The following is a 26,144-nucleotide window of genomic DNA, read 5'->3' as shown; positions in this document are numbered from 1 at the left end:
CGAGACTTAGGTTTAGAGCATTAAATAAATGAGAAACGTTGGGATCCAACCTGACCACATAAGATGACAGAGTTGAAGTGTTAATGGCTGCATCATTTTAAGAGAGGACTGACAGAGACACTACCTACTCACCAGTGTTCCTTGCAAATTCTCCTCACAATCCTGACCACAGGTCCAGGCAAAAGATAAAACACAGGAAGTACCAGATTCAGCAGACCTGACCAGACAGATGCTAGAACAACAGACAGCAGCACACAGCCTTCACCCTGTCATCCCTGGAAGCCTCCAGCTGGGTCATCATACAACTGTCTTCATTTTAACCGCTGTATCATATTTCTAATGTGAGACTAGATAACTATTCCCCTATTAATAACTAGTTGCTCACATTTTTTTGGTTATAAATTATAACCAATTATAAAGACTACATCTATTTTCCTTAACCTCATAATTGATACTAGGAACCAGAGCAATTCTTTATATACGCTGTCTCATTTGGTCCTTACAACAACCCTGTGAGTCAGGTATTACAGTTCCCACTTTACAGGTGAAGAAACGGAGATGTATCAAAATTCATAACTTGTACAAAGTGACACAAATGAGTGAGGGAAGAAGAAATAAAGGTCAAGTCCTCCCAAACTGTGCTTCTAGATGGGCCCTATGTACTAGTTGGATAATCTTGGATAATTAACCTGAGTTTCAGTTTTCTCCATCTATAAAATGAAGTAATAACTAACCCCAAGGATAGCTGGAAGAATTAACAGACATACAGACATATCACAGGCTCAAAAAAAGCACAGTCAGACATCAGTTTTCTGCCCTGCCATTTTCTCCTCACTCCCACACAGGACCCATTTACAGAGTAACACATCTTACCTCTCAGCCCTCAGCCTTCTCCTTACCATGGCTAGTTTTCTTTCCTCGACCCTTAGATTTGGACCTCTGCTTCTTTCTACACAAATACTTTCCTTACTCTTTTTTTTTTTTTTAAACATATAAATGTCACTTTCTGTTCCCTAAAATCAATCAAACGTTTTGTACAAATACCTTAACCCGGACAGATACAGAGCAGGATGCTTTTCAAAGGTAAGACAGATGGATGGTTTTTCAGAGTACTTTACTTCAGGCACAAAAGTGCAGAATGTCTGCAACTTACAAAATTCAATCATTCTTGGGGATCCCTGGGTGGCGCAGCGGTTTGGCGCCTGCCTTTGGCCCAGGGCGCGATCCTGGAGGCCCGGGATCAAATCCCACATCAGGCTCCCGGTGCGTGGAGCCTGCTTCTCCTTCTGCCTGTGTCTCTGCCTCTCTCTCTCTATGACTATAATAAATAAATAAATAAATAAACAAACAAATAAATAAATAAATAAATAAATAAATAAATAATTCAATCATTCTTTACAATGTCACTTCAGATGTTGAATGTGTAATGCATTTCAATGATAATCAAAACACTTGTTTCCACCCAAGAGATGAATATATCCAATCTACTTGTGCCAAAAGGAGGAAAGACGAAACTATTGAGCTTACCTGTTATGGGATAAATTGTGTCAACAAAAAAATATAGGAGTTCCTACTCCTCTGGAAACAGGGTAACTGTAGACGTAATTAGTTAAGATAAGGTTATACTGGAACAGGGCAGGCCCCTAATCCAATATAATTCCATCCTTACTGAAAGAATGTCATGTAGGGGCACCTGGGTGGCTCAGTCAGCTGAGTGTCTGCCTTGGCTCAGGTCATGATCCTAGAGTTCCCGAATCCACCCAGAATCCACCCTGCATCCTCCAGCTCCCTGCAGCAGGGAGTCTGCTTCTCACTCTCCCTCTCCCTCTCCTCCCTGCTCCTGCTTTTACTCGGTGAAGAAGAAGAAAGAAGAAGAAAAGAAGAAGAGAAGAAGAAGAAAGAAGAAAAAGAAGAAGAAGAAGAAGTTGTTATGTGAACAGATATGCACACAGGAAGACACCATGTGAATGCGAAGGCAGACAAAAGAGAGATGCATCTACAAGCCAAGTGATATCAAAGATTGCCAACAAACCACCACAAGCTAGGAGTGAGGCATGGAACAGCTTCTCCCTGTGAGAACTCAGAAAGAACTGCACAGCAAATGAGCTATCCAGTTTGTGATACTTTTTTATTCCTAGCAAACTAATGCACTATCTAAATCACCCATTATGGAATTCAAATTACACAGAAATGGCATTAAAGAGTCAGAGGAAAATCACAGTATACCCAAATATTTCTAAGCAAATTCCAATTCAGGTGTGTTCAGAGTTATGAGTCAGACCTTTTACATGATACTTAAAACTAGCTATGCCTAAGGTGGGAGGATGCAACCTGGTTTCCTTACTAAGTTGCATGACTTATGCCAAGTAATTTCTATTTACTCTAATTCCACTAAGAGTTGACAAGAATGCAAGATGTTGCCAAACCACTTCTCCCACTTTAAGTGTTAATGTTTTCATTCCTGACCAAGCAATTGTTCCACTACAACAAGGAATCACATGTAGGAAAACTGCTTCTACAGTGCTTTTAAAATCAAGGAGTTTTTCTTAGAAAAATAAATTTCTCTTACAGAGGTGTGCCTTTATTTTCAAAACCTACTTAGAACCCTAAAATTTTCAAATGGATTCATATGTTCATAATTTCCTGATTATCTATTATATTCAAAGCACTATGAGCCCCCGACACATTCTGTGGGGGTTGGTGATGGAAGGGTAAAGAGCTGAACAAAATTCAGGGGAGTTAACTTACTACAGAAGAAGAAAGGAGAAAAAGGAGGACTTCTCAAAGGAGATATCTGAGTTAAGGGTTGAATGCCTATTTTAATAATTCATTCAATAAATATTTACCGAATGCTTGTTATAAATAAAACACACAATTTAGTGAGAGACGGATATTAAACAGAAAAAACAAATATCAATCATATTAAGCTCTATATGATATTAAAGAATGGCACAAGGAACATAATTTAGATTAGGCAGTCAGAGAAAAATCTCTCAGAAGTAACACTTTAAAGATGAGACTTAAAAGAGAAGGAGTCAGCCATGTGGAGACTGAAGAGAAAAAAAAAAACATTCTAGGTAGAGAGCTCAGCAAATGCGAAGACCACAGGATGAGAAAAAGCTTTGGGATGTGCAGGAACCAAAGAGAGGCCAGACTGACCAGAAGATGATGAATGCATGGATGCAAGAGAGAATCAACCAGAAGAGCCATGTTTAAAAATTTTAACTTCATTTGAAGCACAGTGGAAAGCCAATGGAGAGTTTAAGGCAGGGGAGTCTTTATCCTGAAAAAGAGATCAGTTAGGATACTGCAGCTGTCCAAGTAAGAACTAACGTAGTTTAGACCAAGGTGATGGCGGTGGAAATGACAAGACATGCACAGACTCTGGATTGATTTTAGAGCTAAAGGCAACAGGACTTAGTATTAGATTGGGCATGGCTGTCAAATAGGAAACATCCAGGATAACTTCCAGGTCTAAGCAACTTCTTCGGTAGAAGTGCAGTTCCTAGAATAGGGAAACCAGGAGGGGGGAACAGGGCTAAATACATGAAGTTTGAGCTATCTGTGATATATCTATGTGCTTATGAATCTAAGCTGAAATATCTAAGCCCGGGGAATAGGACAGCAAAGACCAGAGATACAGATTTGGGAATCACTGACATTTTGATATTTAGAGTCATGGGAATAGATATGTTCTTAGTGGTAAGGGTAGAGATAGTAAGAAGAGAAGAGGCAGTGAGGGGAGGTTTAGGGAAGAAAGAAACCTCAGCTCCTAAAGTTCAGGTCTCTGAAACACCAACATTTAAAGGATACCTAGAGATAAACAGAAAGAAAAAAAACTTGTGAAGAAACAAGCAGCAAACTAGAATGGAAACAAAGACGAGTACAAATTTCCACTTTAGACAAAGGAAACAGATTGTACAAAGGTCCAGAAATAAATGACACCTCAGTGTGCTGTGAGAACTGCAAACTGTAGGGAACATAATCATATATGCATTTTTAAAAAAGTAATCAATTCATAGTGCAGAGCAGAAATAGAGAAGGGCAACACCAGAGGCATGGAGATACTCAGTTTCCTCAAAACACAAAAAGCCTTTCATGAAAAGGCTTTCATCTGGCTGTCTTTCATAAAAAGTGATTTTACAAAAAGGCAAGGTGATATAATACTACCTCTTGCCAGAAATCGAGTGTTTTCACTGTTGAACAAAATAATCCAAAAAATAATAATAATAATAATCCATCACTAGAAGGGAAGGAATTGATTTCCCAGATTCCGCTTTGTGAGTAATAATATCCTGCTCTGGGTATGTGGTATGTGTACACACATGTAAGTGTGCATGAAGATACACACACACACACACACACACACACACACCTTTATTTCCAAGAAATCGCTCTCTCACTAAAGGAAATGCTTTGTTTCCGATCTGTTCCATTCAGCATTCAAACTGAGTATTTTCTGAGGCAGAGATGTCCTAGTATGGACAATCCTAGCTCCAATATGGAGCTGTTGGAGATAATGTGACAAAGTCATCAGCATATGAGCTATAACAACCATGACCCCAGATAAGATCCTAAGCAGTGCTGAAAGTGAAAGAAGAGGTCCCAGGAGAGCGCTCTGGGTAACATCAACATTTAAGGTGCAGACAGAAGAGATACAAAGGAAATCCACAACTTATTTTTGTTTAATATTTTAAGACACAGACTATGCTACCAAATCTTGAATCCTTCTTCTGGATGAACAAATCTGCCTTGGAAATTACTATTTTGCCTAAAACAAAATTTAATTTTTTTTTTAAAGATTTTATTTATTTATTCATGACAGACACACAGAGAGAGGCAGAGACATAGGCTGAGGGAGAAGCAGGCTCCATGCAGGGAGCCCGATGTGGGACTCGATCCCAGAACCCCGGGATCAGCCCTGAGCTGAAGGCAGATAGATGCTCAACCACTGAGCCACCCAAGGCATCCCTAAAACAAAATTTTAGAGATTCATCCCATACTTCCCAAAGTTTTCTTTTTCCCCCTCTTTCAATATTAACAAGCAGAATTTGTGTTTTAGGGCTTTTTGACAAAACCAACAAAGAACATATGGTGTTTATATATAAAATTGACAAGATCTTATCAACTCAAAGCAACAGAAGAAATTCAAAGATGGAACCTCAAAAGCATGAATTCAAAATAATATAATTTTAAAAGGTCTTAGGACTAATGACTGGCCAATGTGACATGCATTTATAAGAAGAAGCCAGAAAACTACACTGAAGAATCACCTTGCCTAAAACTGGAGAACTGATAAAAAGTAGAGATCACAACACATAAGAAAGCATAACCAATTTATAAAAAACAAACTCTTAAATACAGAGAACAAACTTATAATTGCCAGAGGGGAAGTGGGTGAGGAGATGGGTAAAATAGGTGATGAGGAGTAAGACTATACTAATCATAATGAGCACTGAGTAAGGCATAGAATTGCTGATTCACTACATTGTACACCTGAAACTACTATAACATTGTATGTTAATTATACTTGAATTTTTAAAATTATAGAAAAATAAAATGGCTTTCCGCCTCTCAAAAAATAAAATAAACAACAAAAGGGGGGGGAAGCTAATTTGGTTTCAACAAAGTAAAATCCAGTCTCAATAATCTAAGTAAATTCTTTGACTCAGTCAGTATATATAGGGTAAAAGCCATTTATCTTTTCTAAAAGTCACTAGTAAAATTCTACACCAAAGAGACCATTTTATACCAAAAAAAAAAAAAAAAAAGTAACAGGAGTTAAAAATCTTCTGAAACTTAAGAAAGTTGGTCCTGGATTTATGAACTGTGTGACTGCCCCAGGAACTAAAATGGGCTGGAAAAAAAAAAAAAAAACTTTAAGGATTTAAGAAAATTCGTGGGTAACTGACAAATAATGGGCTCTTGGAGAACTTTGGGAGATTAACCTTATCTTGCTAAATAAATACCTTGTCACCATTTTTTTCTGTTCTAAGATCTCACTACAGAAGAAAACCAGACTCTAAACGAACTTTTGGCTGCCAACATTTAAGACAGAATATAGCCTGGATAACCACATTGATGTGATCTGTGATTTGCATGAGCCCCAAGTTAGCATCAACAATTATAAACATACAGCTGAACCATTGACTAATCAGCTGACAACTTTCTCTAGGTATTTGGAATAGGTTGCAAGTGCCATTAAGATTTAACAAATTCTTTTTGAAATAAATTTTAGTAGATTAGAAAGATAAAAGTTTTAAAATTATGATCTAAAATTAAAGGGGCAAAGGAAAAAGTTTTATGTGTTTGTTATCAGCTCTGTGTTAGGATGGTCTAGAGTTTTCAAGTTGATACTTGAAAAGCATCAGTGTTCAACACAGGCATATTTTCTTTTGCCCTTTCTGGGAAAGTATGATACCAAAAGATATATGATTCAGCTCCTACAGAACATACAATATGGTCTACTGAGTTTATCTCCAATTAATCCTGGTAATAGAAAAAAAATTAACAGAAATAAAAATTTTAATTTACATGAAAAAGTCTCTACTGACTGTTTCTGCTGAATATTTCAACCAAGCAAATAAGAGTACAAGAAGTGCTATGGATACTTAGGTAGATGGCTTTCTACACTTTTTGCAGAAAGACATCTTGTCTGCTTTTGCTCCACAAGGCATTCTTACCTCATTTCAGTACTGCATCAAGTAGGCGCAGTGAACTCTTGAACAAAGTGCAGATTAGGGATGCCATCCCCACCTACAGTCAAATATCGGAGTATAACTTTTAACTCCCCAAAAACTTAACTACTAACAGCCTACTGTTGACCAGAAGCCTAACTGATAAGATAGCCAAACACTGTGTATTTTTATATATGTATTGTATACTGTATTCATATAACAAAGTAAGTTACAGGAAAGAAGAGGTTAAAATCATAAGGAAATATATTTACAGTACTGTACTGTATCAGCAAAAATCCACCTGTGAGTAGACCTATACACAGTTCAAACTTGGGTTGTTCAAGGGTCAACCATATTTCCACTTCCAGAATGTCTTCTTTACCCAGTTTCCCCACCCAAAGGTCTTTATGGTCAAGAAGAAAAACTGGAGTGAACCACTAAAATCTTAAAGTGATTTGGTAATGATCATCATCCTAACAGTGTCTTAAAGCTTATTACTAACAACATGTGCTATCCTTTACTAAAGATGACTGTGTACTAAGCTCAGTGTAAAATGCAGCCAAGAGCAAGACTATTCTGTAGTTTAAAAGCTACAATGTACAGAAGGTGCCCAGTATGGTGCCTGTCCTGTAAAAAGAGCTCAAAAGTGGTAGTTAGGGTTTCCGTCTCATCTTATTCCTTACGGCAACCCTGTGAGGAGGCAGTTTATCATTGCAAAGAGGAGAACATGGCATGGGAAGGCAGGCACATGGGACAGGACACGAGACTCAAACACTCGGTGGGCCGACTCACTCAGTTGACAGAGCTGACACATAGCAGTTGTACCACCACACCATGCTCACCACTCTATTTAGGAAGTCATTCAGAAAATAATCTAAGTGCCTGCTCTACTCTAGAGTCAATGCTGTTTTTAAATCTGGGCTCTACCAGCTGTGAAACACTGAGCAAGTTATTGAAGCTCTGAATCTGCTTACTCTTCTCAAAGACCTACCTCAAAGGATGATTTTGAGTAAGAAAAAGCAGTATATAGTAAGAATGCTATAATACAGCCTTCACATTAAAGGGGCTCATACTGACAAGCACCATTCTAGGTCAGAGTCTCCAAATTCATATGCATATCAGAATCATCTGGAGAGCATCAAAAACTCCAATTTCCAGGCCACAGTGGAGATAGATTACACTCTCTAGGGGTTTAGACAAGGGCATCAGTATCTTCCAAGCTTCCCAAGGGACTGCAAGGGGCAGACAAACTTGGAAACAGCTGTGTTTTAGGCACTAGATTCAGCTGCCTTCCCCGAAGGTGCTCCAAGTATACTCATCTACTTTCCCAAACATCTCCCTTCTGACCTCTTTCAGATCTCTACTTGCTTTAGCTCAGGTCCCTCAGAACCTCTCCAAGGAACTTGCTAATTTGCCCACCCCACTACCACTTTGTTCCCTCCCACACACAAGCCCAGCTCTGATCCTATCACTCCCATGCTCAGAATTATTGAATTAACTTCCCTTGGCTACCAACTCAGGCTAGCATTTAAAGCCCTCTATGAAAGGCAGTGCCCCAACTTTTGAGCTCCCTACTCCCCACTCTCTTATGCTACTGATGACCCAAACTAACTGGATAACTCACCTGCCCTGGACACAACCCATGTCTTCCAATCTGCAAGCAGACTCATTCTTGGGGACAAGGAAACTATCCCCAAAATATTAGTGTATTGCCAGGTACAAATAAAATCTTCTCCAATTTAAAACTGTTCTTTTTTATTCTTAAGTTTATTTATTTGTTTTTAGAAATCTCTACACCCAACATGGAACTCAAACTCACCACCCTGAGACCAAGAATCACTGCTTCTTTCATTCAGCCACCTCGGTGCCCTAAAATTCTGTTCCTATTAACTATGTAACCTTAGTTTTAAGGAGACTAAAATACATTTCACAACTTTATATAATTTCAGATGAAACACATAAAAAAGAATCCCCTTTACCTTAGTTTAAGGAGTGGCTGGACCACCCACTTTTTTAACTTCCGTCTCCCAAATGAAGTTTTAGTATGGTCTAAAACCCAAAGTAAACTTCCTTTGGTTTTCATGTCAGTCTAAGAAAAAACAGAAGAAAAGTTTTATTAACTAGACATTGTATTTGAACCAAAATTGCTAGTTGCTCATGTGCCTTAATTATTCATTATACCCCAATTTTAAATGTTACACATGCTTATCATAAAGTATGGCTCATAGTAGCTGTTCATTAAATGTCTGACAAAAATGCATGTACATGTGAACACACATGTATTGATATCTGCACTGAAAAGGGGTTGTCTATGTGTAGATTTGGTTAACTAAGAATATTCAGAAATCTTTTACAATATACGTTCATCCTAAGCATCTTCTGCCTTGGGAAGTACAGCAAGGATCATTTAATTTCCTTTGGCAATTCAGTATCCTCCAGAGCCTCAGAGTTCTAAGCACTGATGCTCCCATGAAAACACTCAACGGGTAGAATGTACCAGATGGGGATGGAACTGAAACGGAACTGCACTCTAGCAATTCACCCTGGAAATATTTTATTTTAGTCAGCTTTATTAAATCCTTAGTAAAAAATTATCAATCTATGCTTTGCTACTTCAAAGTTGAACTAAAAGAAAATTTATAATTAACTAGAGATGTTAGTTAATTTTAACCAAGATTTCATTGTATTACAAAAAAGTCAATAGGCTGAAATCTTATTTGGAACATAAACTTGTTTTTACCTAAGTATTTTTAACTTTTTCCTTTTCCCTCAAGTCATCAAGCAGGTACTTACAGAATACCTCCTATGTACTCCATTGTATGACTGGCAACAGCATATTAATACATGGTCCCCTCCCTTGGGGTCCTTATGTCCAAATATGGAGGAAATGACTCATAATTAACACATGATGCCACTTGGCAGAAATTAACTATAAAAGGCATGACAACAGCTGCCAGGCCTTAGGAGTTTAGAGCAGAGCACACATGGAAGCTACAGGTCACAGAAGGCTCCCTTCCTTCCAAAACAGGAGCCCCACTGGCCTGAGCACAGTGAAGAGTCCCAGGAAGAGGACAGTGGATGAGAATAACTTTCCAGTTACTTCCTGCATCACTGAAGAACCAGGCTCAGACAAGAGAGGGAGGGTAGGAGAGAAACAGTTCTATTATTCCTTTGCTTTCCCTGATACCCAGCCCCCATTACCCCCTTCCATTGTTCCATGGTAACAGAGGCCAACCTAGAGTGCAAAAAAACAAGCCCAAGATGTGAATTTTTAGCTTCTATTTTAATAATGGTCCAAGTCCTGGTAATAATGAAAGAGCTTTGAAGGGTATTTTAATTATAAATGATTTTTGCCTTTGGAATTTATTTTCAGAACTGACTACAAAGCAGTAGGATTTGAACGGGAGAGATGTAGCAGAATAAAGAAAGCTAGGAATGCCAGAGCTGTGTCTTCAGAGTCTGACTATGAGCTCTTCTTCATCCAAGAAATGTCCTTTTCTTGGGATGCCTGGGTGGCTCAGCGGTTGAGCGTCTGCCTTCAGCTTAGGGCATGATCCTGGAGAGTCCCTGGATTGAGTCCCACATTGGGCTCCCTGCAGAGAGCCTGCTTCTCCCTCTGCCTATGTCTCTGCCCCTCTCTCTGTGTCTCTTGAGAATAAATAAATGAATATTTAAAAAAAAGAAATGTCTTTTTCTTCCTATTACTTACTTCCGATTGGGGAACACATAGAGAGTTTATGAGAAGAAAGATTTGTGGGAAAAATTCTCAACTTCCAGATAATGTAATGACAAGATAAAAATGAAAGTAAGTAATGAATTTCATTCATTACAGAATGAAAGTAAGGCTGACTCCAGTACACCAGGATAGCTTGGAAGAAAGAGAAATTAAATAAGAGAAACTTGTTAGTAATATACAAATCTAGGTGTCAGGAGAATAAATTCAGGATTTATTTTAATTCACAGAAGTAATAAATATTTCCGAAGAGCTTTAAATCATTTAATTCAGATGATTCAGCTTTTCAACTACTTATCAAATGGTCTGGAACTGCTTTTTATTTCTATGACTTTATGTTATGAACATTAAATAGTATCTTATTTTTAAGTGATAATAAATAAAAGCCATCAATTTAATGTCTCCATTATCTTCCTAATTCATCAATAAAAAGCAAATAATGATGGAAGTTTGTGAAACAAAATTTATTAATCTTACAATCTAACTCAACATAACAGTAATTTGTTTTATATGCTGGACAATAAGACTGAAGACATTTCAGTGAAAAGTTAAAGGTATACAGAAAAAATATTATCAAGCAGACAAAAAATCTACTTTACATTAATTTTCAAAGATAATGCCTTTCCAAAGAAATATTTGATACAGAAATTATCAGCATGGGCATGTCACTTCAATAATTAAGAAGGACAGCTCCAGAGTTACCAAAATAACACCCAGGAAGTATTTCATATCTTTGAGTCTCAAAAAAAATGGGTCCCGCAGTTATCAATTAATAAACAGATGACAGGCAGAGTGATCAGTTAAAGACCACATTCTTATTCTCACCTGCACTCTTAAGAACAGAATGCCACCTTATTCCAATTTTTTTTTCAAAACCATTTGACTTGATTAGCCTTTATGTTTACCTGACCTGATTCTGTAGGATTTCAAGATTCCTTAATGTTGTTCCATTAATTGTCATAAATTCCATTTCACCAGAAAATTGCTTAAAATTCCTGTAAAAGAATGAAATGTTAGCCATGATATAAGTGCATAAAGAAATTTTAAAAACTAAAACTAAATATTCCAATATCATTATGACAAAAATGAGTTATCTGAAAGAAAATCAAATCAAAAGGAGCAAAATAAGTATTCACTGGGATGCTGTCTTCCATTGATGCTGGTGCCATTAAACAGACTGATGCGAAAGGATAGTTGTCTTGCACCATAAACAAGCACAAGGAAGTAAATGGTACCAACATCTTTTACATTTCCAGGAAGAGAACCAAACATAGTCTTATCATCAGCAGAGCATGTAGTGATATCTTCAGGAAAAGCTATGCAATTAGCTAGAAAGATATGTCAAGATATTTTAAAACGTCCTCCTTATTCTTTAGCATGAGATCATCTTGATAAACCTTACTTTAACAGCTTTTAATCAACATTCTGATATGTACAACAAATGGTATTTACTCTATAATTAACAACACACACTAATGGAACTAACATTTCAGTGGAGTATAAAACTGAAAAACTAGAAAAAAATTATTTCCTTAAGCTCAAAGATTTCAGTCTTATGTCCCTACAACTATCCCAAATGAGACTTAAGTTCAATAAATTTCAAACAGACTTGAGTACTGACTTGTGAGGATTACTAAGTGTACGCAAAATTCCAATTTTATCCTTAGCAATCTTTCATGTTAAGAAGTAATCAATGACTAATATAGTAATTCAATTTCCTTTATGTTTATATCAACAGCACTGACAGATTTATAGCTTATTTTTAAAGGCAAGAAAAATAATGCCAAGTCACTAAACAATTTGGAGGAAAAGCATAAAGGTTTGCATTATAAACTTACTACACTTATCACATGGCTGTGATAAGATTTAAATAAAATTCAGGTTCCCAAACCAGTTATGGAAACAAGCCTTTATCCAGGATTCTAAAGCCTAAAATCAGAGCCAGTGCTGAGAGATGCCTTCACTTCTAGATGATTCCCCCAACTAAAGCTCCAGAGCCCTGAAAAAGAAATACCTTATAGCATATTAGGAATATTGCCTAGCGAGAACTGTTAGCAGCAGGATTTCTCTGACAAGTTTGACCTAGTTTCTGTGATAACTTGTTAATGATTTTTAGAAGGAAGCAACTCCAACACTGACTGACAGCAGGTGTGTGTAGCTCTTTTACTCCTTCTTATAGCAGTTAACTTAATATGCTTTGTATTACAGCAATTTCATGTTCTTCTGGAATCTTCATTAATGGATCTAAGCTCCTTAAAGTCAGGAGTTACTTATGTCATACATCTTGCAGCACCTGCTAAGCCTAGCAGAACACAGATGCTCAACAAATGTCTGCCATCTTCCTATGGAGAAGCCACTATGGATTGGCTGGTTGGTTTCCTTTGAGTCCTCAAACACAGAAATGTCTGTAAAACAACCCAGGGACAATAAAATGTAAAATGTTATTTTCAGGAAGAAACATTTAGAAATCCCTGGGTAGCTCAGTGGTTTGGCACCTGCCTTCGGACCAGGTGCCATCCATGGTCCTGGAGTCCCAGGATCGAGTCCTACATCGGGATCCCTGCATGGAGCCTGCTTCTCCCTCTGCCTGTCTCTGCCTGTCTCTCTCTGTGTCTTTCATGAATAAATGAAAGAAAAGAAAAGAAAAGAAAAGAAAAGAAAAGAAAAGAAAAGAAAAGAAAAGAAAAGAAAAGAAAAGAAAAGAAAAGAAAAGAAAAAAGAAAAGAAAAGAAAAGAAAAGAGAAAAGAAAAAAGAAAAGAAAAGAAAAGAAAAGAGAGAAGAAAAGAAAAGAGAGAAGAAAGAAAGAAAAGAAAGGAAGAAAGAAAAGAAAGGAGGAAAGGAAAGGAAGGAAAGAAGGAAGGAAGGAAGGAAGGAAGGAAGGAAGGAAGGAAGGAAGGAAGGAAGGAAGGAAAAGAGAAAAGAAAGAGAAAGAGAAAAAGAAAAAGAAAAAAAAAGAAAAGAAAAGAAAAGAAAGAAAAAGAAACATTTAGGCAGTGATTTGCTGTAGATGACAGGTGTTCCCACACCTTTATGGTCAAAGATCCAAGCTGGAAGAGTTGACAGCCTGGACTTGAGTTGATATCTAGCCAGTTCCCATATGTTAGATAAAAGTCATTTCCTTCTCCTGTTCCTAACAGTTAGGTTGAACCTACTACTCTAGCTGGGATTAACACATGAGTATGTTAATCAAACACAGACTCTACAGGGATGCTCATTTGGTTTGAGAGGAAGACTCATCAAGAACCCATAATCCAACAGGCTTTTCTAAAAACATCTCAGCTAGTTGTCTTCATCTCCCAAGAACAGCAAAGCTGTAACATAAAGAAGTGGCATTAAGATCTGTGGACTATCCAGAAGTACTGTTCAGTGTGCTTCACCCTCAAAAGAACTAATAAACCCAACAGTCCATATGCTGAGGAGTGGGGTCTTAGGTTTAGGATTCTCAAAGCATCCTTGCTCCACCACTTAGTTGAGAGTTTTGTCACCTAACTCCAACTAAAAGTGAAATCCTGCTCCTACCGTGCCTCAAATGAACCTCTGAAGCAAGGCGCAATCAGAACATTAAAAAGAATTGGAATTTCATGGAGCATTACAGAAGGGGTAACAGGACTGCTTTTGTGCCTGCTTGCTAAAACGTATATTGTGACAGAATATGGTTTGGACTAACACACACCCTAGTATAGAGAGCACTGGAGGAGTCTTAGAGCCCGCACCTATATTTCTACGCAATACAATTACTGGATATCTACAATACCAAAAAGAACCCAAAAAACTGAAGAATCAAATTGTCTTAAGTTAGCTCACAAAACTAGACCTTCAGAGAAAAAGTACAGGTTCCTTTATTAACAGTATTCATAAGCTGTGCATATAGTTTGATTTTACTTCTTTTCCTTTATTGAACAAGTCCCCTAGATCTCAAAGTAGATATAGTGAGAAGCAAAGAGTTTACTTAAAACTGACATCTGCATTGATTTTAATAAGAGATTAACCAATGGGCAGAATTAAACTGGAATGATTCCTATGGAACAATAATTATCAAGCAACATAAGAACTAAATATGCTTTTGGGTTTCCCCTATGCTTGGTTGATAATGTATTCTGGAACTGGGACTCTTCTTCCCAAATACAAAAGAAATTTCCTTCTGTCAGTGTCTGTTTCCATTAGGAATTATATGTTTTTTTGAACTCAGGGTTGTAACTGGCAGCATCCTTAGGAATTCAACAGTATATGATCACTGATATGAAATACTCAAGCAACTCTAAATTATTTATCCTTTTGAAAAAAAAAATTTCCTATGCTTTGAAATGAACCTCATAAACAATGCCTGGCTAGAATTCATGCTGTGTGAACCTGGATAAAAATCCTACAAATAGGGATTGAAATGTGAAAGGGATGCCTGGGTGGCTCAGCGGTTGAGCATCTGCCTTCTGCTCAGGGTGTGATCCGGGATCAAGTCCCACATTGGGCTCCTTGCAGGGAGCCTGCTTCTCCCTCTACCTGTGTCTCTGCCTCTCTCTGTGTGTACCTCTCATGAATAAATAAAATCTTTAAAAGATACATTTCAGACAACAAAAAATACAAAAGACACTTCCCCTCCCTCCCCCAGGTTTTACAATGGGAGGGAAATGTCCTTGCTGAAAACTTGCTGAAGAAATTTAAGATGCTATATCATTCCTACCCTAGTTTTCTAAAAAAATGAAAACCAATCTTTCTGATTTAGACAGAGGCCGTTAAAGGTGATCTTACCTAAAAGACCAACCTCCTACAAAGATCTCAGGTAAATACAATTTGAAGGTTGAGAAAAAAAAAAAAAACTACACATATGAAATCAATGGTGGAAAATAGTTCTCTACATACAGTTTTCAGAATTCAGATATTCACCATCTGTCTAACCTTTTCATGGTCAGCTTAACTTATGGGTTATAAACTATTTCTGAGGAGACTTCAGTTTTATTGTAGATTCACTTCTAATTGATTTGTAATTAAACCAAATGACCATCTTTACATTCCTAAAAGCTGCTAAGCATTAGAGAGGAAAATAATAACAAAGGTATATAATTGAGTCCCCAAGTGACTCTCTAGGAGGATACACAGGATTCTGTACTCAGAGCTATGATTTATTACACTGAAAGAATACAAAGGAAATCAGAAAAAGGAAAAGAGACACATGGCAAAGTCTAGAGAAACTAAAGGCAAGCTTCCAAGAGTCCTCTCCCGGTGGAGTTACTACAGGGTATGTATGTTTAATTTCCCCAGCAGCGAGTTGTGATGACACATGTGAAATGTCCACCAGAGAAGCTCATTAGAGACTTAGCACCTAGAGTTTATACTGGAAGCTGGTCACACAGGCATCTTCTCCCTTATGTGTATCAAAATTCTAGCTCCCAGAAACAAGCAAGTAGTTAGCAATAAATCATGTTCTTTGCAAAGTTTAGAGACAGTGAGCCATTCTTATCAGAGAATGTTGTGAATTTTCCCAGATGCCAAAGGTCAAGCTTGCAAGGAGATCTTTCTTTTTTTTTTTTTTTAAAGATTATTTATTTATTCATGAGAGATACAGAGAGAGAGGCAGAGACACAGGCAGAGGGAGAAGCAAGCTCCATGTAGGGAGCCCGACGCAGGACTCGATCCCAGGTCTCCAGGACCAGGCCCTGGGCTGAAAGCGGCGCCAAACCACTGAGCCACCCGGGCTGCCCGCAAGTAGATCTTTCTACTTGTCTCATCAGGTCTGCTATGTTAACCATTTTGTTTTTGTTTTTTGTTTTTTTGCACGTCTATTCAAATTCTAGTTATCTTAAAGTATATGTGCTATGTTTATTCAATTATTCCTTCTTGACCTTTACTCATCTCTAAATTAATCTTCTTAAATACACAGTTCATTCTTCAATCCTACCATCTCATTTCAAAGCTTTCCTATTCCTCATTCTCATTTGTTCTTGCTTGCCCAGTATCATTTTCTTAATGTCTTTTAGCTCATTTTGAAGTAGTATAGTTTTTATTCCATTTGTGGACATCTTTCTGGCATCCATTCATTTTCTGTAAGGACATTATCTGATCCTATTGTTTCTTCTCATAATAACTTTCTATAAAATCTGAATTTGGTTCTTTTCCTGTTTTTAACTTTAAGTGAAATTAATTTTCTGGAAGTTTTAAAACACAGGCATTGTTCGTGATAGCTGTTGGAACCTCATACATCTATCTCCTTCTTCTATTGTTTATGTGTAATGTCCAATTATGGTTCCTGACTTTTGTTTTCATTCATTAAACATTAAATGCATCAATTGTCCTTTTTCTTTTAAATTTTTTTTTTAAGATTTTACTTATTTATTCATGAGAGAGAGAGAGAGGCAGAGACACAGGCAGAGGGAGAAGCAGGCTCCCTTCAGGAAGCCTGATGTGGGACTCAATCCTGGAACTCCGGGATCAAGCCCTGAACCAAATGCAGATGCCACCCAGGCGTCCCGAATTATCCTTTTCTAATTGTTAAAGGACAATTAGGAAACTGAACAAATTTATATTTTTTAAAAACTGTTACCAGATATTAGACATCAGATAGCACAGAACTGTACTCTCTTGAGAAGAAAAATAAATGAGATAAACATTATGACTGACTCTTTGGAGAGACCAAGGAAACTACAATTTGTGAGACAGAAAGCCAGAGATGACAGAGCTGCATGCAAGAGAGAGCTCCAAAGATGTGCAGAAGGATCCTCTCAAGGCTTTTGTCAGGTACCAATCCTTAAAGGTATGAGGGAACCTCCATAAAGTCAGGGAAAAAGCCACAAGAAAACACTAGATCAAACAATAAGCAGGATTCACACGGGGCTTAGAATAATTGCCTCCAATCAACTAGAGTGGAAATGCCTCAAAATACATGGGGCACTGGGTACCCTTATAAGGGTATTGTTTTGGAAGTGTAAGTAAAATAGACAGACAAGGATTTCCCAATTTGGTACTAATAATGTTTAAATATACACATGTATAGATGTGTATCTATTACACCAAAATATAATTTACATACCACATCATTTATCTGGAGTACGCAATTCAATGGTTTTTAGTATATTAACAAGGTTGTAAAAACCATCATCATTATGTAATTTCAGATATTTGCATTACCTGCCCAAAAAACTCTATACCCATTCACAGTCACTCTCCATTTCCCCCCAACCCAAACTGCTCTTTGAAACCATTGATTGGCTTTCTATCTCTATGGATTTGCCTATGTCATGTAAATAGAATTATATGTGTGTGGTCTCCTGTGATGACTTTTTTAACTTACAATAATATTTACAAGGTTCATCCGTGTTGTAGCATGAACTAGCATTTCATTCCTTTCTGTGGTTCAATCACAGTCCATTTTATGCAGGTCTCATATTTTATATCTATGTATTCATCAATGGATGGACATTTGGGTTGTTTCCACTTTTTGGCTATATGAAGGATAATGTTATAAACAGTCATACAAATTTTTGTGTAGACATATGTTTTCATTTGTGTTGAGCACACATCTAGGAGTGAAATTGTTGGATTATCTGATTAAGTCCAAGGAAAACACCGTGAAACTTGAACTACCACACTGTTTTCCAAGTTGGTTACAACCATTTTACATTCCCACTGGCAATGTGAAAGGGTTCTAATTTATCCGCATTCATACCAACACCTGTCTGGGTTTTTAAATTATTTGTGTAGATATTCTAGTGGATATGAAGTAGTATCTCATTGTGGCTCTGAGTGGAATTTATCTGATGCCTAATGATGCCGAGCATTTTTTCACATGCTTATTGTTCATCTGTACATGTTCTCTGGAGAAATGCCTATTCAGATTCTTTGTCCATTTTAAACTAGGTTATGTGTCTTTTTACTGTTGACTCATAAGAGTTCTTCATGTATTCTGGATATAGGTCTCTTACCACATACAGGATTTGCTAAGTTTTTCTCCTATTCAGTGGGTTGTCTTTTCATTCTCTTGACAGTAGGCTTTAAAGAGCAAATTTTTCACTGTAAAGTCCAATATTTTGTTTTTTCTTCTGCCACTTGTGCTTCTGGTGTCACAGCTAAGAAACTACTGCCTAATCCAAGATCATGAAGATTTTTACACTATGTTTTCTCCTAAGAGCTTAACAGTTTCAGCTCTTAAACATAGGTCTTTAGTTCACTTTGAGTTATTTTCTATTACGACATGAGGTAAGGTAATACTAAACTCACTCTTTTGCATAGATAACCAGTTATCCAGGAGCTAGGGAAAGAACCACAAGAAAACACTAAGTCAAACAATAACCAAGGTTCACACAGGGCCTTTTATTGAGGAAAAAATATTCCGCCACTGAAAGCTTTAACACCTTTGCTGGAAATCAATTGACAATACATGCAGTTTATTTCTGCTCTCGATTCTATTTCATTGATCTGTACGTCTGTCCTCATATCAGTGCCACATTGTCTTGACTACTGTTTCCTTGCAGCAAGTTTTCAAACAGGAATACGAATCTATAATTTTGTTATGTTTTTTCAAAACTGTTATAGCAATTCTTTGGCCATTGAATTTTCATAAAATTTTAGGATCAGTCTATCAGTTTCCGCAAAAAAACTGGCTGGATTTTTGATACAATTACACCATATCTATAGATCAATTTGGGGAATACTGCCCTCTTAGTAAGATTAAATCTCCTGATCCACAAACCTAGGATGCCTTTCTACTTATTCAGGTCTTCTAATTTCTTTCAACAGTGTTTTAGAGTTTTCAGAATACAGCTTTTGTATCTCTTTTGTTAAATGCATTATTTTATTCTTTTTGATACTACTATGAGATTATTTTATTTTCATTTTTCGATTCTTCATTGCAAGGTTATAGATACAAAGTTGATTTTCATTTTGGTATACAGATCTCATATCCTGCAACCTCATGAACTCATTTTATATGCTTTAATCTTTTTTGTGGATTCTTTAGGATTTTCTGTATGTAATTTCATGTTAACTGCAATTAACAGTTGTACTTCTTTCCAATTTGGATGCCTTTTACTTCATTTTCTCGCCTAACTGCCCTGTCTAGACTTTCTAGGACAATATTCAACAAAAGTGAGAAAACACTGCTTCTTCTTACTCCTGTTCTTAAGACGAGAAGCATTAACTCTTTATCCCATTAAGTATGATGCTAGGATCTGAGGTTTTCACTGATCACTGTTATCAGGGTAAGGACCTTCCCTTTCTAGCTTTTTGCTGGATATTTTTATCATGAAAGGGAGCTTTAACTGTCTGTCAGGATGGTCCTGTAATTTTTAATCTCTTATTATACTGATACAGTATATTACTTTAAATGACTTTCAACATGTTAGACCAAACCTACAGTCCTAGAATAAATCCCATATTATCAGATTCTACTTGCTTGTATTTTTTTTGAAGATTTTTATGTCCATATTCATGTTAGCCTGTAGTTTCTTCTCTTGTGGTGTCTGATTTTGGAATATTGAATTTGAGGCTAAATAATTATTGGGATACTCTGTGCATTTTAGGCTATTCAGTTGCATCTCTGGTCTCTACCCATTAGAAATCATTAAAATAGTTATAAAATTCCCTTTCACTAGTGAAAGTAAACACTCTACATTATCATTCTATTGTAAGAAGTCTTCTAAGAAAAAGCTCTTAAAGCTCTTACACTTTACCTTGGGTGGATTTTGTGTCATTCTTTTCTAAATTTCCAAAACCTGGGCATGATCCCGGGGTTCCGGGATCGAGACCCGCATCAGGCTCCCAGGAGGAAGCCTGCTTCTCCATCTGCCAGTGTCTCTGTCTCTGTGTGTCTCTCATGAATAAATAAATCTTAAAAAAAAAAAAAGTCAAAACCTATGTGAAGTTCTGACCACATTAATATTTTTTTTTAATTTATTTATTCATAGAGACACAGCTAGGGAGAGAGGCAGAGACACAGGCAGAGGGAGAAGCAGGCACCATGCGGGGAACCCGATGCGGGACTCGATCCTGGGTCTCCAGGATCACGCCCTGGGCTGCATGCGGCGCTAAACCGCTGCGCCACCGGGGCTGCCCCTGACCACATTAATCTTAATAAAAGTCCTCTGAAATGACAAAACAGTCATTTCCAACACCAATAAAAATGCTAATTCCTTAAAAACTTTATAAATTTGAGAATCAGGCTAATTTATCGAGTTAGGTAATTTAAAAATATACCAATTTAATTTCAGTACAAATAAACATGTTTTATTATTCAATATTATTTTTAGTTTAAATGTAAGGAGGGTACGATAATGTTTTCATACCCAAATTCATCTACTTCTAAATGTATCAGAGCCTGATTCTTTTAAAAAGTCATTTTATTCTAAAATTAATACCTAAAATAAAATAAAATTAATACTTTATTCCTTGGTGATACAGGAAAAGAAACAAGTCTTAATGGACAAGCTATTAGTCAACAATTCTACCTCATTCAGAGGGGCTTCGTATCTAAGGAAGTCAAATGGTAGGCAGTTTGCCATCCTTTCTTTATTGGAACTGAAGAGAGTCAACCATATGGATCAATGTCTGCAGTAAGTCTCCCATTACTAGAACTTAAAGTGCAACCCAATCAAATATAATACCAGGCTGATACTCCTTTTAATAAAACATTTTAGTCATACTAAAACATATATAGATTAATACAGTATATAGGTTAAAAAATAAAACATCAGTTAGAATTCCCCTGTGCCATTTCCCTCACCAACCTTCATTCTTCTCCTCTTTCTCCACTGGAAGAAATCACTCTTCTGAATTTATTGCTCTTCATTTCCATTTATGTCTTTATATCTGCCCTATGTATGCATGTATTCTAAAGCAATATTCCTAAGCACTACTTAAGTAATCACTTTTTTACTTATTTCTAACTTCATATAATGGTGTGTACTGTGTCCCCTTCCGTAATTTGATTTTTGGCTCAATATAATGTTAACATGATTTTTTAAAAATTGATGTAACTCCAGTCCATTTATTTTCATTGATGTATGACATTTCACTGCATGAATAAATCCACTCTCCTGTTGATGGACATTTAGATTGATTTTAAACAGGACAAAATTGTTTCCAGAGAAATGGTATTCTTTTCTATCCTAAATAGTACACACACCAAAAAAGAGATTACAAAAAGATTCCCAAGGGACCTGCTTTTCTTGTACCCTCCCCAACAACTTCAAACCAGTACCACCTCTTTTACCCTAATTCATATTTGACCATTTGAGATAGCTCCTATCTGTCTGCCCACCTCTGCAGGAGAGAAAGAAGCTTACTAATCAGGGATCAAAATGATAAAGGGCAATTCTTCACAGAACCAAAGCCAAGGAGCTGGTGAAGGTGAAACACAGAAAGGCAAGAAAATTCTCCCACTACTTTTTTCATTCCGATGGTTTTTAAACTAACATCTTCCTAGAATGTCAACTGTGAGTTTTAAATCTCTGAACTCCACAAAGTTAATCACTCTTTTAAAACAGCTATGTTAGTAGCTGTCCCTCTTAATCTCCAACTTTATGGTCTATGAAATAAAAACTGAAACCAAGAATAAGAAAGGCAGTGAAGTTTTATGAATGCTTTTTAATACCATTTCTTTTTTTTAATACCATTTCTTAACTCCACTTAATAGTACTTGTCAATTAACTGTGCTTTAGTATTTAGTATATTAAATAGCTATATGAATACGAATTGACAGAATCTTAAAGATTCTATAAATATTTTAATATTTTTCACCAATAGTACCCACATAGTTCACTCTTGTCCCCAAATAGAATATTCTACTGGGGAACCTGGATGGCTCAGTTGGTTAAGCGTCTGACTCTTGATTTCAGCTCAAGTAATGATCTCAGGGTTCTGGGATCAAGCCCCATGTTGCACTCAGCAGGGAGTCAGCTTGAAGATTCGCTATTCTCTCCCCCTCTCCCTCTTCCCCTCCCCCACTCCTGCACTTTCTCTTTCTAAAGTAAATAGATCTTTAAAAAAAGCATATTCTATTTATAGTACGTGAACTTGTCTGAGTACAGTATTTACCAAATTCGACTTAAAAAGTCCTTTTATAGACTATATAAAAGGCTCAAGGCTGGACATATTATATTCAGTCATACAATTTAATGTTGACACACAGTAGAAAATAGAAGATCACTTTTTGTCAGCCAATAATCAAAGATAAAAGGCAGTAGTGTCAAATTTCTCAGATGCTCTTATTTCTAAATGAATGCATGTGAACTTTAAACCAAAAAAAATTTTTTTTCAAAGAAAATATTTTTAATAGAACTCTACCCCCGTTTTTTTTATTTTTGAGAAATCACTTACTTGGGTTTGGAAAGCACCTTTTCCAAGTTAAATTCTTTGAGGTATCTTATTACAGCAGCCAAAGAGCAAATCACAGGTTTCTCCAAGTTAATGATGCCAGAAAAACTTTGTGAAGCTAAAAAACAGAATATATACTTCCATTAAAGTTACTGCTCACCATTATTAAAAACTGTAAATTATGTGAAATTTAGTTTATGCTTATTCAAATAATAACTTAGACAATACCTCCTAAAATTGCCTTTTAGGAGAATGTGGAAGATTTCAAGTACCTAGATCATGGGAAAATGGGCATTTTCTTTTTTTTTTTTTTAAGATTTTATTTATTTATTCATGAGAGACAGAAAGAAAGGCAGAGACACAGGCAGAGGGAGAAGCAGGCTCCATGCAGGGAGCCCGACGCAGGCTGAAGGCAGCACCAAACTGCTGAGCCACCCAAGTTGCCAAAAATGGGCATTTTCTAATGGTGAAATAAATTTTTTTTGGAGAACAATAGAGCAACTTTTTCAAAATATAAAACGCTCATCCCCTTTGACCCAGAAATACTCTAAAATGCACGCCAAAGATGTATATACAAGGAAGTACAATCACTCTTATCTCTCAGCAGTTGTACAATCACTCTTATCTCTCAGCAGCATCTGGTCTCTCAAAGGCTTTATTCCTGTGCCCTACAGGGTATTCTCAACAGAGCAGCCAAAAGAATCCTTTTAAAAATGTACATCAGACCATTAGACTACTTTGCTAATAAAAGTCCTCACACACACCCCAAATCACTGAGAGAAGCTCAAGTCCTTACAGGTCTTTCAGGCCCTACAATCTGCCTTCCACCTTCCCTTTATCTCTAAGCTCACATCTCTATCTTCTCTTACCTTGTTCTAGCACCCAGGTTCCTTTTATTCCTCAAACATACCATGCACTTAGATATGTTGTACTCACTGCTGTCTGTGCCTAAAACACTGTTCCTTCACCTGTATGGCTTAACCCCTCAGCTCCTTCCATCTTTGTTCAAGTCTTTGCTCCAGTGCCATTTTCTCAGTGAGGCCTTACTTTACCACCCTACTCCAAAGTTCACTCTCTTCCCTACCTTACTTTCTTCGTAACACTTATCACCTTCAAACACACTAACTTATTTTATTATATGTATCTCCTTGTATATGTGAACTCTGGAATGGCAGGAATTTTTTTTTTATTCCTTATTGTATGTGTGATACCTCGTATAATAAACAGTCAATAAAAAACTGGTTGAATGAATAAATCCAAGTTATATGAAATATACAGATTTATGTATATATGCCTAAACATACGGATTTGTACCTATAAAAATTCTTAAAGATTTGGGAAAGAGGGACTTTCACTTTTTTTCTTTATGCACAACTATGTTCGGACTTTTTTTTTTTTTTGCAATAGTCATTTATTACTTTCAGAAATAAAAAAAATTACAAAATATCCTCTACATCAGTAATACCAAATATATTAATTTCAATTGTGGCTTTTTATAAAAACAAGGTGTAAGTAAAGAGCTAGCAAAACTCTTCCCCATTCTGAGAATTTCATCTTTTAACTTTCTAGCTCTATTCCCCAAGAAACCTGATAAAGTGTCAATGTGTTATGGAGGTAACATTGCATATGGTAAGAATGACCTGAAATCAATAAATCGCATCTGGGCTAAAAAGAATTATAAACACCTGATTCTAGAATTGTTGGCCGCCTGGAAGTACACTGACTCTGAAGTTGGCATGGCATGAGACTTCTATGCCTGGGTAGATTCTGATGAGTATCTCCTGTTTTTGCAGCTGACCTGTACTTGGCAGGGGGTGTGGGTGGAGAGAAGCGGTTTGCACAAGGACTTAGGCTCTCAAAGGCGTTACAGACAACTACAAACCCTGTGGAGGACTATTCCCACTAACAGGAACAAGTGCCCCCCACTGGTAAGCTAAGGTTTCCTATCCTATAGACTTCTAAGTGAATCTGATGTCAAAAGTCACTTAGGGGAGTCCTGGGATTTAGTCTTGTCTTTACTGGAGCATAAGAAAACAATCCCTTGGTGATATCTCAGACTGTCTGAGAATGGGTTACCCTCTCAGACACTCGATTCAAGTTGGCACCATCAGACACAAAACGTTGGGGAGAGAAATGCTAACAAGACATTGGTGCCTGTGGGTGAGCCAAGGGGAGACAGACTAATGGTGAAAGCCCTGCAGCATGTGATAAGATATCAAAATGACCCTTAACAGAGCAAGCTGGACTAGCAGGAAGGATGGGGGTATAGACCAAGTCAAGCACACCTGGCTGAGGACCTGTACATTAGACAAACAATAGTTACTTAACATATTAATACCCTAGCATTAATGTTCTGGTATTAAAACTGTGGCAATCAAAAAAAATAAAAATAAAATAAAATTGTGGCAATCAATCTAATGAAATGCTAGCCTTTATCAGATTTACCCAAATACTCTATAAAATAGCAAGGAAAATAATGGACATTTTTTTAAGAGAAGCAAATGTGAAGGTTGGCCAGTAATTCCTTATACTCCAATGAATATGTCAAAAACATCAAGTTACTAAATGGTTTTAACTACAAAGGAAGAAGCTGTAGGGGTCTTTTTGATGAGTGCAAGGAAAGTGAACACTTTGGACGCAGTAGAACACCGCAGAAGTGAACGCAGTAGAGTGCCTCTGCTCTACTAGTGCCTATACTGGGCAGCCCCGGTGGCACAGCGGTTTAGCGCCACCTGCAGCCAGGGGTGTGATCCTGAAGACCTGGGATCGAGTCCCATATCGGGCTCCCTGTATGGAGCCTGCTTCTCCCTCTGCCTGTGTCTCTGCCTCTCTCTCTGAATGAATAAATTTTAAAAATATTAAAAAAAAAAAATAGTGCCTCTACTGCTGCCAGTTATTTACTGGTAACTGCCTAGTTTTCATTAAATTGAAAGTCAAAGTTGCACCTTTATCCAAATCTTTTTTTTTTAAGATTTTATTTATTTTTTCATGATAGAGAGAGAGAGAGAGAGAGAGAGGCAGAGGCAGAGGCAGAGGAAGAAGCAGGCTCCATGCCGGGAGCCCGACGCAGAACCCGATCCCAGGACTCCAGGATCATGCTCTGGGCCAAAGGCAGGCGCTAAACCGCTGAGCCACCCAGGGATCCCCCCCTTTATCCCAATCTCAAAACTGGGTTAAATTTGAGGACATTAAGGCTAACACATATAAAATATTTACCTTGGATGTCAACTGCATCTTTTGCATAAAACTCTGTAACTGCCTGGAAAGCATGGCTGTATTCAAAATAAATGTTATCCATCCTTTCTACTCGAATTCTGTCATCCCGCACACTGAAAGAAAAAAAATGAAAATTTCAAAGATAATATTCATAATCTTGAACTATCTATATTTAGACCCTGGCCTGACCAAAAAAAAGAAATTCATTCTTCATTCT

General features: G+C 37.1%; 1 protein-coding gene across 2 annotated transcripts in view; it reads right to left on the bottom strand.

The window, feature by feature from the left end:
- Positions 1–26,144, bottom strand: part of MSH3 (mutS homolog 3) — a 181,445-nt gene that overhangs the window by 102,707 nt on the left and 52,594 nt on the right. For both annotated transcript variants that reach the window (XM_055342287.1, XM_055342288.1), the window contains 4 exons: positions 25,928–26,040; positions 22,715–22,829; positions 11,321–11,405; positions 8,657–8,766 (listed from right to left, as the gene is read on the bottom strand). In XM_055342287.1, coding sequence (XP_055198262.1) covers positions 8,657–8,766; positions 11,321–11,405; positions 22,715–22,829; positions 25,928–26,040 — 423 coding nt within the window. The remainder of the gene's footprint in view (positions 1–8,656; positions 8,767–11,320; positions 11,406–22,714; positions 22,830–25,927; positions 26,041–26,144) is intronic.

This window comes from Nyctereutes procyonoides, unplaced genomic scaffold (genome assembly GCF_905146905.1).
Source record: "Nyctereutes procyonoides isolate TBG_1078 unplaced genomic scaffold, NYPRO_anot_genome, whole genome shotgun sequence".
Lineage (NCBI taxonomy): Eukaryota > Metazoa > Chordata > Mammalia > Carnivora > Canidae > Nyctereutes > Nyctereutes procyonoides.
This window is presented reverse-complemented; position numbering and strand designations above follow the sequence as displayed.